General features: G+C 45.7%; 1 protein-coding gene across 1 annotated transcript in view; it reads right to left on the bottom strand.

The window, feature by feature from the left end:
* Window positions 1–3666: 3666 nt before the first annotated feature.
* The window catches only part of LOC140357774 (uncharacterized), a 20104-nt gene continuing 11487 nt past the window's right edge, over window positions 3667–12283 (bottom strand). Inside the window, exons 8-14 of the mRNA XM_072442292.1 lie at window positions 10879–11001; window positions 10655–10723; window positions 10063–10227; window positions 9555–9673; window positions 4291–4356; window positions 4024–4125; window positions 3667–3898 (exon numbers count right to left, since the gene is read on the bottom strand). Coding sequence (XP_072298393.1) covers window positions 3667–3898; window positions 4024–4125; window positions 4291–4356; window positions 9555–9673; window positions 10063–10227; window positions 10655–10723; window positions 10879–11001 — 876 coding nt within the window. The remainder of the gene's footprint in view (window positions 3899–4023; window positions 4126–4290; window positions 4357–9554; window positions 9674–10062; window positions 10228–10654; window positions 10724–10878; window positions 11002–12283) is intronic.

Raw genomic sequence — 12283 nt, 5'->3', positions numbered from 1 at the left:
GTGAAGGCAATTTGAGCTGAACAATTGGAATCGGGACACGTCGAATAAAGAGTTTAAAAACACAGAGGAGCTCATAATTGTGTCATGGTATAATCAAAACAGTCTTGACGGGAGACGTTTTATTTTTTTGTTTATTTCAACCACATTTTTAACATAAATAGCAGTGAAAGAATGAGAAAAGTGCAACGTGAGACTGTTTATTTCATCTAAAATGTGTACAACAATTGAACTAATAACATCATTTATTTTTGCCAATTAATTTTAATGTACCGGTATATAATATGTTTTGGTTGAATCCTCGGCACACTACGGCAGCCTCTGAGGGTCAAACTCGGGGTCACAGCAGAGGTCCAGGACTTTGCTCGGACTGACCTCGGCTTTAGTGCGAGATAATCGTTCAAAGTCTGAGAATCTGTGTGACAGAACAGTTTCCACTTTGAGTTCATTTCTGTAAATATTTTTGCGAAAGCTCAATTTGAATGAAAAACACGTACAATAATTTGCTTTGCACTCGGCCCTTTTTGGCACTAAATCCATCGTAAACTTTGCTTTAAACTCAAAATGATTGTGAGTTTAAACATCATAAGCTCTAATTTGACGTGTAACTGACACGACCCCACATGCCCCTTCACCCCTTCAGAAGGCGGTACAACGCCAGACTCCTTCTCTTCCTGCTGCTGTACCTTATGTCGAACTCTCTGCTGCGTTCAGTGACATCGGGACAATGGAGCTCTGAGAGGCGCAGCCCAGAGGCGACACGGGCCAGTCCCGACCAGAGCTGCACGACCCTGGACCGGCAGAGAGGAGCGGGTTAGCGGCAGAGACTTGGCACGGCGGCGAGAAGGTCATAGGTTTGGCTCTCGAGCCTTTCTGTGCAGTTCGGTTGCGCGTACCAAGCCGTGTGCGGTTGCGGTCGTGTGGTTGCGGTCGTGTGGTTGCAGTCGTGTTGTGTGGCTGCGGTCTTATGTTTGCAGTCGTGTGGTGTGGTTGCGGTTGGGTCGTGTGCTTGCGGTCGTGTCGTGTGATTGCGGTCGTGTGGTTGCGGTCGTGTGGTTCCGGTCATGTGGTTGTGTGGTTGCAGTTGTGTGGTTGCGGTCGTGTCGTGTGGTTGCGGTCCTGTCGTGTGGTTGCGGTCGTGTGGTGTGGTCGTGTGGTAGCGGTCGTGTGGTTGCGGTCTTATGGTTGCGGTTTTGTGGTTGCGGTGGTGTGGTGTGGTTGCAGTCTTGTGGTTGCGCTCGTGTGGTTGCAGTCGTGTGATTGCGGTCTTATGGTTGCGGTTTTGTGGTTGCGGTCGTGTGGTGTGGTTGCGGTCGTTTCGTGTGGTTGCGGTCGTGTCGTGTGGTTGCAGTCTTGTGGTTGCGGTCGTGTGGTTGCAGTCGTGTGGTTGCGGTCTTATGGTTGCGGTTTTGTGGTTGCGGTCGTGTGGTGTGGTTGCGGTTGTTTCGTGTGGTTGCGGTCGTGTCGTGTGGTTGCAGTCTTGTGGTTGCGGTCGTGTGGTTGCAGTCGTGTGGTTGCGGTCTTATGGTTGCGGTTTTGTGGTTGCGGTTGTGTGGTGTAGTTGCGGTCGTGTGGTTGCGGTTGTGTGGTTGCGGTCGTGTTGTGTGGTTGCGGTAGTGTGGTTGCGGTCGTGCTGTGGCATGTGCGGTTGTACCTGGCGGGGGACTGGGCCGCTGCAGGCCTGGGCTCGGTGCACTCTCTCTGGGGGACGGGGAGCTCCGGGGTCGGCCTCTGCTCCTGGATCCTAAAGGAAACACTAGATTAACCGCAAAGGACGCGAGAGTTCAGGGTTCACCCAAAATGTGAGTTGGCTCTGGCTCTGGCTGTTCCCTCAGACGTGTCCAGTCTTCTACTCGCTCTAGCCCTGACCTCTGCAGCCTGCACTTGACCTTGTGTTTAATATTCAAACTGCTCAGCAAAAATATGTCATAAAGGAGACAAATTACACTTTTCCCCCCAGTTAAACGACAAAAATGGCTTAATAATAGACTTTCTGTTCAAAACTGGGGCATTGATAAGCCCCGCCTCTTCATACTGATAAGCCCTGCCTCTTCATAGTCATAAGCTCCGCCTCTTCATAGTCATAAGTTCCACCTCTTCATAGTAATAAGCTCCGCCTCCGCAAAGAAGAAGATAGTGACAAGCTCCGCCTCCTTGTAGTGATAAGCTCCGCCTCGTAGTAATAAGCCTTGCCTCTTCATAGTGATAAGCTCCGCCTCCTCATAGTGATAAGCTCCGCCTCCTCATAGTGATAAGCTCCGCCTCCTCATAGTGATGAGCTCCGCTTCCTCACAGTGTCATTTCACTGTCATCACTGTCATCAGGCAGTGGATTGTCAATTATGCGTTTTTTAATTTGTGGCTACGGGACATTTTAGAGCTCTACACGTGTCACTCGGAGTCTTAATTCTTCAAATAATCACAACTGAGAGCAGGGATGTGGGCGGGGCTAGGGGATTACATGCAGGAATCAATCAAATAAAACACTGTGGTAACAAAAAGCTCATTATAGTTTATTTTACATACATGTCTCCTTTAAGTTAAAGAGAAAGCACAGAACTGCTTTGGACATTTCATTCACTGCGTTTCCTGAGGTAAACGTCTTATTTACCGTCTTTGGAGGCGATGGTTGGGAGTTTGGTTTCAGCGTTTCTGCTCAGCGATGAGTTCAGGCGTCCTTTGTAAATGTGACCGTCCAGTCCCACAATGTCCACCTCTTCAGACTGAAAACACAGCAAAGCGATCATCAGTGAAAGACACGTCCGGGATGAAGGCGGCGCAGTGCCGACGTGCCTGTCTGCAGTCGTTCCCGCGGGAATAATCCGTTTTATTCCAAGTTCACCTGGGGAGACCTGATATTTGTACGTGGAGCAGATATATGAAGAGCTTGGACACTTATTTCACGAACATGTCTAAGAAAAATAATAAGAAAAACCACAAAGAGAACCAGGCTAGCAATGGTACGATCAAGCTAGCTTCGCCGGCCCCGGGCCCCACGCCCCCAGGCACAGGTTCTAGCTTGAGTTCGTTTCCAGCTCTGGGTCAGACGCAGTGGAGGAGATGGACCCGCTGATCATGGCGGCTTTAGATTACAAAGACAGTGGATGGAAAAATAGACTCGGCCCTGGTGGAAATGCGTGCATCGCTCTCTGGCCCCCCAGCCGGCCCAAACAAGCGTCTAACAGCGTGTCACAGCTTCATCCAGACGTCTCGCCGCGAGCCAATCCGGATCAACCAAGCCCCAAGTCTTTCTTTAATGAAGTCACTCAAGCGCAAGTGGTCAATCAACGTGAATGGAAAAATACAAAGATTCACCTCAGTGGACGAGGCGTTGGCATTTGCCAATATGACATTTTCTCCCTTTGTTTTCCTTATTTTCGGGAAATGGACCTGAACAGAACTGGAGACATGGATTTGCCAAAATGTGGGCCAGAGAACTATATAAATAACAAATATATAATAGATAACAATAGAAAAAAAGCACTTGAATGCACGACACTCGAAATTGAGCTCATCATTTCAACAGAGTTTTGAGCAAAGGCTGTGAATTATTTATAATTCACAATAATTTATTTTTAATAAATTAACAGAATTCAAACAGCCTTCTTTCACATTGTCAGTATGTGGTATTGTTTGTTGAATTTTGCGTGAAATAAAGAATTGAATTAATTTAGGAATAAAAACCTGTGTTCATTAGACTAAACTGGTCACAGTGGTATATTTTAGAGCGTGCCACCTGTCCGAGCGAGTCGTCCAGCTGGGTCGGTGAGCGGTTCTGCTGGAGAGTGCCGTGCTGGAGAGCGCTGCGGTGACGCTGGTTGAAGGAGGTCAGAGTGTGGCTGCCTCCACAGCTGCGCGACACAGAGTACAGACTGTAGTCGGCCACTTCCAGGACGCGCTCACTGTAAACACACACAGCACAAAAAATCTCAATTGAAAAGAGCTTGAAAAGGACTGCACTTCTCCGCTCTTTAGTGCCCCCTGCTGGAGACCTGGTGTGCATGTCATAAACAGTAGAAGCTCAGACCTCCTGTAGTGCTGTCGGATCTGCTCCAGCGTGTACACAGTGAACGGGCGCAGCGATCTGTGCGGCTGGAAACCTGGAGAGGCCGGCAGCGTCAGCAACTGTCTGCAGCACAAACACAGACGCTTTAGCCACAATCACACGGTCAAAACAAACTTGTGACAATCACAAATGCATTATGGGTGGATCTTATTTATTATTGGACTTTTCTTCAAGGAGTAGCTATTGTTCAAATGTTTCGAGCAAATGTCTCTGTTGAAAAAGACTTACGGTCCAGGGGTTTGTTTGACCACAGGACGGTCACAGGACAAACAGTGGAACCTCTCAACCAGCTGCCTGCAAAAAGAAAATAAAATACAGGTCTAAACTACAGAATAAGCAACTGAGAAGAGAGTCATGTGAGTGTAAGAGGAGTGAGTGTATGAGGAGTGTATGAGGAGTGAATGAGGAGTGAGTGTAAGAGGAGTGAGTGTACGAGGAGTGAGTGTATGACAAGTGAGTGTATGAGCAGTGAATGAGGAGTGAGTGTAAGAGGAGTGAGTGTAAGAGGAGTGAGTGTATGAGGAGTGTATGAGGAGTGAATGAGGAGTGAGTGTAAGAGGAGTGAGTGTACGAGGAGTGAGTGTATGACAAGTGAGTGTATGAGCAGTGAATGAGGAGTGAGTGTAAGAGGAGTGTATGAGGAGTGAATGAGGAGTGAGTGTAAGAGGAGTGAGTGTAAGAGGAGTGAGTTTATGAGGAGTGAGTGTAACAAGAGTGAGTGAATGAGGAGTGTAAGAGGAGTGAGTGTATGAGGAGTGAGTGTAACAAGAGTGAGTGTAAAAGGAGTGAGTGTAACAGGAGTGAGTGTAAGAGGAGTGAGTGTATGAGGAGTGAGTGTATGACAAGTGAGTGTATGAGCAGTGAATGAGGAGAGAGTGTAAGAGAAGTGTATGAGGAGTGAATGAGGAGTGAGTGTAAGAGGAGTGAGTGTAAGAGGAGTGTAAGAGGAGTGAGTGTATGAGGAGTGAGTGTATGAGGAGTGAGTGAATGAGGAGTGAGTGTAACAAGAGTGAGTGTAAAAGGAGTGAATAAGGAGTGAATGAGGAGTGAGTGTATGAGGAGTGAGTATAAGAGGACTGACTGTATGAGGAGTGAGTGTATGAGGAGTGAATGAGGAGTGAGTGTAAGAGGAGTGAGTGTATGAGGAGTGAATAAGGAGTGAATGAGGAGTGAGTGTAAGAGGAGTGAGTGTATGAGGAGTGAGTGTATGAGGAGTGACTGTATGAGGAGTGAGTATAAGAGGAGTGAGTGTATGAGGAGCGAGTGTATGAGGAGTGAGTGTAACAGGAGTGAGTGTATGAGGAGTGACTGTATGAGGAGTGAGTATAAGAGGAGTGAGTGTATGAGGAGCGAGTGTATGAGGAGTGAGTGTAACAGGAGTGAGTGTAAGAGGAGTGTATGAGGAGTGAATGAGGAGTGAATGTAAGAGGAGTGACTGTATGATGAGTGAGTGTATGAGGAGTGAATGAGGAGTGAGTGTATGATGAGTGAGTGTATGAGGAGTGAGTGTAAGAGGACTGACTGTATGAGGTGTGAGTGTATGAGGAGTGAATGAGGAGTGAATGAGGAGTGAATGTATGAGGAGTGAATGAGGGGTGAGTGTATGATGAGTGAGTGTATGAGGAGTGAGTGTATGAGGAGTGAATGAGGAGTAAATGAGGAGTGAGTGTAACAAGAGTGAGTGTATGAGGAGTGAGTGTAAGAGGAGTGAGTGTATGAGGAGTGAGTGTAAGAGGAGTGAGTGTAAGAGGAGTGAGTGTATGAGGAGTGAGTGTAAGAGGATTGAATGAGGAGTGAGTGTAAGAGGAGTGAGTGTAAGAGGAGTGAGTGTAAGAGGAGTGAGTATAAGAGGAGTGAGTGTATGAGGAGTGAGTGTAAGAGGAGTGAGTGTAAGAGGAGTGAGTGTAAGAGGAGTGAGTGTAAGAGGATTGAATGAGGAGTGAGTGTAAGAGGAGTGAGTGTAAGAGGAGTGAGTGTATGAGGAGTGAGTGTATGAGGAGTGAGTGTAAGAGGAGTGAGTGTATGAGGAGTGAATGAGGAGTGAGTGTAAGAGGAGTGAGTGTATGAGGAGTGAATAAGGAGTGAATGAGGAGTGAGTGTAAGAGGAGTGAGTGTATGAGGAGTGACTGTATGAGGAGTGAGTATAAGAGGAGTGAGTGTAAGAGGAGTGAATGAGGAGTGAGTGTAAGATGAGTGAATGAGGAGTGAGTGTAAGAGGAGTGAGTGTATGAGGAGTGAGTGTAACAGGAGTGAGTGTAAAAGGAGTGAATGAGGAGTGAGTGTAAGAGGACTGAGTGTAAAAGGAGTGAGTGTATGAGGAATGAGTGTAAGAGGAGTGAGTGTAAGAGGAGTGAGTGTAAGAGGAGTGAATGAGGAGTGAGTGTATGAGGAGTGAGTGTAAGAGGGGTGAATGAGGAGTGAGTGTAAGAGGAGTGAGTGTAACAGGAGTGAGCGTAAGAGGAGTGAATGAGGAGTGAGTGTAAGAGGAGTGAATGAGGAGTGAGTGTAAGAGGAGTGAGTGTAAGAGGAGTGAGTGTATGAGGAGTGAGTGTAAGAGGAGTGAGTGTAAGAGGATTGAATGAGGAGTGAGTGTAAGAGGAGTGAGTGTAAGAGGAGTGAGTGTAAGAGGAGTGAGTGTATGAGGAGTGAGTGTAAGAGGAGTGAGTGTAAGAGGAGTGAGTGTAAGAGGAGTGAGTGTATGAGGAGTGAGTGTAAGAGGAGTGAGTGTAAGAGGAGTGAGTGTAAGAGGAGTGAGTGTATGAGGAGTGAGTGTAAGAGGAGTGAGTGTAAGAGGAGTGAGTGTAAGAAGAGTGAGTGTAAGAGGAGTGAGTGTATGAGGAGTGAGTGTAAGAGGAGTGAGTGTATGAGGAGTGAGTGTAAGAGGAGTGAATGTAAGAGGAGTGAGTGTATGAGGAGTGAGTGTATGAGGAGTGAGTGTAAGAGGAGTGAGTGTAAGAGGAGTGAGTGTAAGAGGAGTGAGTGTAAGAGGAGTGAGTGTATGAGGAGTGAGTGTAAGAGGAGTGAGTGTAAGAGGAGTGAGTGTAAGAGGAGTGAGTGTATGAGGAGTGAGTGTAAGAGGAGTGAGTGTAAGAGGAGTGAGTGTAAGAGGAGTGAGTGTATGAGGAGTGAGTGTAAGAGGAGTGAGTGTAAGAGGAGTGAGTGTAAGAGGAGTGAATGTAAGAGGAGTGAGTGTAAGAGGAGTGAATGTAAGAGGAGTGAGTGTAAGAGGAGTGAGTGAATGAGGAGTGAGTGTAAGAGGAGTGAGTGTATGAGGAGTGAGTGTAAGAGGAGTGAGTGTATGAGGAGTGAGTGTAAGAGGAGTGAGTGTAAGAGGAGTGAGTGTAAGAGGAGTGAGTGTAAGAGGAGTGAGTGTATGAGGAGTGAGTGTACGAGGAGTGAGTGTATGACAAGTGAGTGTATGAGCAGTGAATGAGGAGTGAGTGTAAGAGGAGTGTATGAGGAGTGAATGAGGAGTGAGTGTAAGAGGAGTGAGTGTAAGAGGAGTGAGTGTAAGAGGAGTGAGTGTATGAGGAGTGAGTGTAACAAGAGTGAGTGTAAAAGGAGTGAGTGTAACAGGAGTGAGTGTAAGAGGAGTGAGTGTATGAGGAGTGAGTGAATGAGGAGTGAGTGTAAGAGGAGTGAGTGTAAGAGGAGTGAGTGTATGAGGAGTGAGTGAATGAGGAGTGTAAGAGGAGTGAGTGTATGAGGAGTGAGTGTAACAAGAGTGTAAAAGGAGTGAGTGTAACAGGAGTGAGTGTAAGCGGAGTGAATGTATGAGGAGTGAATGTATGAGGAGTGAATGAGGAGTGAATGTAAGAGGAGTGACTGTATGATGAGTGAGTGTATGAGGAGTGAATGAGGAGTGAAATTCAAAATTCTACTCTTGACCTACAAAGCCATAAATGACATGGCCCCATCCTACCTCAAAGATGCTATAGAACCATATCATCCAAACAGAGCTCTTCGCTCTCAGAATGCCGGCCTTCTGGTGGTCCCAAGAGTCTCTAAAAGTACAGTAGGAGGTAGAGCGTTTAGCTACCAAGCTCCTGTGTTATGGAATCAGCTCCCGACCCATGTTAAATATGCTGACACAGTCTCTTCATTTAAGTCCAGGCTTAAAACGTTCCTCTTCGAAATCGCTTATGGTCAGAGTAGTTAGGAACAGAAAGATAAACCCACAGCTTCAGCTACGCTGCCCTAGGAGTAACTATGCTGGGGGAAGTATGACAGCTTGAGCACTATCCTCTTCTTCTTCTGACTACTTATGCTATCAAACAATATTTATTTTTTGATTCCACTTGCAAACTGTTCACCGCCTTCTTTTCTTTCTCTCACTCCTGAGGACCTGTGGACCCAGATGCCCCTCTCCTGGTGAAGTGGTCCCTGCCCTGTGTGGACGGTCCCTCTTCTGCCTGAAGAGTGGGTCCAGCTCGCCTCAGTCGGTCCCTCATCTGCCTGAAGAGTGGGTCCAGCTCCAGTCTCCCTCGTGTCCGTCTGTCCGTCTGTGAGAGTCGGATCTCTCCTTCACTGGAACTCCTCCAGGTTTCTACGCTTTTTTCCCAAAGAGGTTTTTTTGTAGTTTTTCCTGGCCGAGAAGGAGAGTCTAAGGACAGAGGACCCTGGGACATCGTCCCTCGCCACCACAGACATTGTCTGACTCCCTCGCCACCACAGACATTGTTGATTCATTTCTCCCTGTGGCCCTCAGAGGCAACTGCTGTTGTGATTTTGGGCCTTACAAAAATAAATTGATTTGATTTGATTTGATTTGAATGTATGAGGAGTGAATGAGGGGTGAGTGTATGATGAGTGAGTGTATGAGGAGTGAATGAGGAGTGAGTGTATGAGGAGTGAGTGTATGATGAGTGAGTGTATGAGGAGTGAATGAGGAGCGAGTGTATGAGGAGTGAGTGTATGAGGAGTGAGTGTATGAGGAGTGAATGAGGAGCGAGTGTATGAGGAGTGAGTGTATGAGGAGCGAGTGTATGAGGAGTGAGTGTATGAGGAGTGAGTGTATGAGGAGTGAATGAGGAGTGAGTGTAAGAGGAGTGAGTGTATGAGGAGTGAGTGTATGAGGAGTGAGTATAAGAGGAGTGAGTGTATGAGGAGCGAGTGTATGAGGAGTGAATGAGGAGTGAATGAGGAGTGAATGAGGAGTGAGTGTATGAGGAGTGAGTGTAACAGGAGTGAGTGAATGAGGAGTGAGTGTATGATGAGTGAGTGTATGAGGTGTGAGTGTATGAGGAGTGAATGAGGAGTGAATGAGGAGTGAATGAGGAGTGAGTGTATGAGGAGTGAGTGTAACAGGAGTGAGTGTAAGAGGAGTGAGTGTATGAGGAGTGAGTGTAAGAGGAGTGAGTGTATGAGGAGTGAATGAGGAGTGAATGAGGAGTGAATGAGGAGTGAGTGTATGAGGAGTGAGTGTAAGAGGAGTGAGTGTAAGAGGAGTGAGTGTAAGAGGAGTGAGTGTAAGAGGAGTGAGTGAGTCGTACTTCCTGATCCCCGCGGCGTCGTCCTGCTCCAGCGCTCCCTCGTTCTTCATTCGCTCCTGGATAGACTTCCATCGAGCCTCCAGCTGCTTCTTCACAGAGTCCAGCTCGATACGATTCAACTTCAGCAAAAAAGTCAATTTCAATTTTACAATATCATAAAATGGAGCTTGAAATCAGAAAAATACACCGAAACTGTTTAGATGTAGCGACACCGTCAGGTTGTCAGGTCAGTCGAAACAGGACGAATGACAGGACCATTGAAGCTGAGACTGTAGTAAACAAACTAAATAAGACTCTGTCATCTCATTCTCAGATCCTTTCCTTCTCACAAACACAAAACTGGAATTGCTGAGGAAAAAATATTTAAACTACGTAATTTTAGAACGTTCCAGAGCTCTGCAGCAAAAATGACCTCACTGTAAAACATCCTTTATCTGAAACTTTCTCGCCCTAGGTTATACCCAGTTATAAACCCCAGAACCAATGATCAGTGTTGAGTTTGCTTTACCTTCCGGTCCATCTCGGTGGACAGTTTCTCCATCACGTTGCTCCAGTCCTGCTCCTGGTCTGTGACTTTGCTCAGGAGCTCGTGGAACATGTTACTGAGCTGCTCCGTCACAGAGTCAAACTGCACCTGGCTCACTTTACTGTCCAGGGCGGTCCTTTCCGCACGCTGCAAAAGCACAGAGGAGCTAATCATGAGTATGTGCATGTCCATCTGTGACAAAACAACACACAGATGGCCCAGATAAATGTCTGCCCATGACAGAACATTCAAGAGTAAATATGCTTTTATGAAGTAATTAGTCTGAAACGATGTAAACATGAAGATGTTCTTTGTAAACGGCAACATTCATCTGAAACGGCTTAATAACACAAACAGGTCCGAAAACATAGTGGCTTTTCATCTTAGCAAGCAGTTTTATGTGTGTGTTTTGATTTGATTGTGCATTTAAAAAAAATATGCATTAGCATTTTTCATCAGCATTAAAGCCTTATTTTCAAGACAAAACAGAATTACTCAAACCTGCATGAATAAATCTAACTCTGGTTAAAAGCTCATTAAAGTTCATTTTACATATGAAATGGCATTAACTTACCATTTCAGTTTGGACCATGTTTTTGTCGGCTTTCCTCTTCTCCAGCTCCTCTGTCGTCTCGTACAGTTCCTGGCAACAAAGTCAATTTAAATACTTACAAACCCTTCACGCTTTTAAAGTCGGAATAAACTTTGAATGTCGCCCTCTTTATAAGTAGGAGGACATGTATAACTACAAGAAGTACTACAGTACTTGTACTAGACGAATCAGTACATGTGCGATACCTCGATGTGCGTCTGCTTCTGCTCATTGTCTTCGTGCAAACACCGCGTGGTCTCGTGCAGTTTCTCACACTCGCTCTGAAGATGGAGGATGGCCTTCTGCACTCCGCTCACCAGATGTGCACTCTGAGACACCACATGAAGAACACGTCAGAAACACGCCAAGAACACGTCAGAAACACGTCAGAAACACGTCAGAAACACGCCAAGAACACGCCAAGAACATGCCAAGACCACGTCAAGAACACATTGACCACTCGGTCAGGTCCTGGCCTTTCTCTCCCTCTTTCGTCCTCCGCGGGACAGTGTAAAGTGTGAAGTGTAAAGTGTAAAATGTGCAGTGTAAATTGTACAGTGTAAAGTGTGAAGTGTAAAATGTTTAGTGTAAAGTATGAAGTGTAAAGTGTAAAATGTTTAGTGTAAAGTATGAAGTGTAAAGTGTAAAATGTACAGTGCAAAGTATGAAGTGTAAAGTGTCAAGTGTGCAGTGTAAAGTGTGCTGTGTAAAGTGTGAAGTGTAAAGTGTGTAGAGTCAAGTGTGTCGTGTGTCGTGTAAAGTGTGCAATGTAAAGTGTGCAGTGTAAAGTGTGCAGTGTAAAGTGTGCTGTGTAAAGTGTGAAGTGTAAAGTGTGTAGCGTAAAGTGTGCAGTGTGAAGTGTGCAGTGAAAAGTGTTTAGTGTGCAGTGTAAAGTGTGCAGTGTGCAGTGTAAAGTGTGCAGTGTAAAGTGTGCAGTGTAAAGTGTGCAGTGAAAAGTGTGCAGTGAAAAGTGTTTAGTGTGCAGTGTAAAGTGTGCAGTGTGACGTGTGCAGTGTAAAGTGTGCAGTGTAAAGTGTGCAGTGTAAAGTGTGTAATGTGAAGTGTGTAGTGTAAAGTGTAAAGTGTAAAATGTGTAGAGTAATATGTGCAGTGTAAAGTGTGTAGTGTAAAGTGTAAAGTGTAAAATGCGCAGAGTAATATGTGCAGTGTAAAGTGTGCAGTGTAAAGTGTGTAGTGTAAAGTGTAAAGTGTGCAGTGTAAAATGTGCAGAGTAATATGTGCAGTGTAAAGTGTGCAGTGTAAAGTGTGTAATGTGAAGTGTGTAGTGTAAAGTGTAAAGTGTAAAATGTGTAGAGTAATATGTGCAGTGTAAAGTGTGTAGTGTAAAGTGTAAAGTGTAAAGTGTAAAATGCGCAGAGTAATATGTGCAGTGTAAAGTGTGCAGTGTAAAGTGTGTAGTGTAAAGTGTAAAGTGTGCAGTGTAAAATGTGCAGAGTAATATGTGCAGTGTAAAGTGTGTAGTGTAAAGTGTAAAGTGTAAAATGTGTAGAGTAATATGTGCAGTGTAAAGTGTGTAGTGTAAAGTGTAAAGTGTAAAGTGTAAAATGCGCAGAGTAATATGTGCAGTGTAAAGTGTGCAGTGTAAAGTGT

Source organism: Eucyclogobius newberryi, unplaced genomic scaffold (assembly GCF_026437365.1).
Source record: "Eucyclogobius newberryi isolate DKJ021-1_F unplaced genomic scaffold, fEucNew1.0.hap1 SCAF_13, whole genome shotgun sequence".
In the NCBI taxonomy this organism is placed as follows: Eukaryota; Metazoa; Chordata; class Actinopteri; order Gobiiformes; family Gobiidae; genus Eucyclogobius; species Eucyclogobius newberryi.
This window is presented reverse-complemented; position numbering and strand designations above follow the sequence as displayed.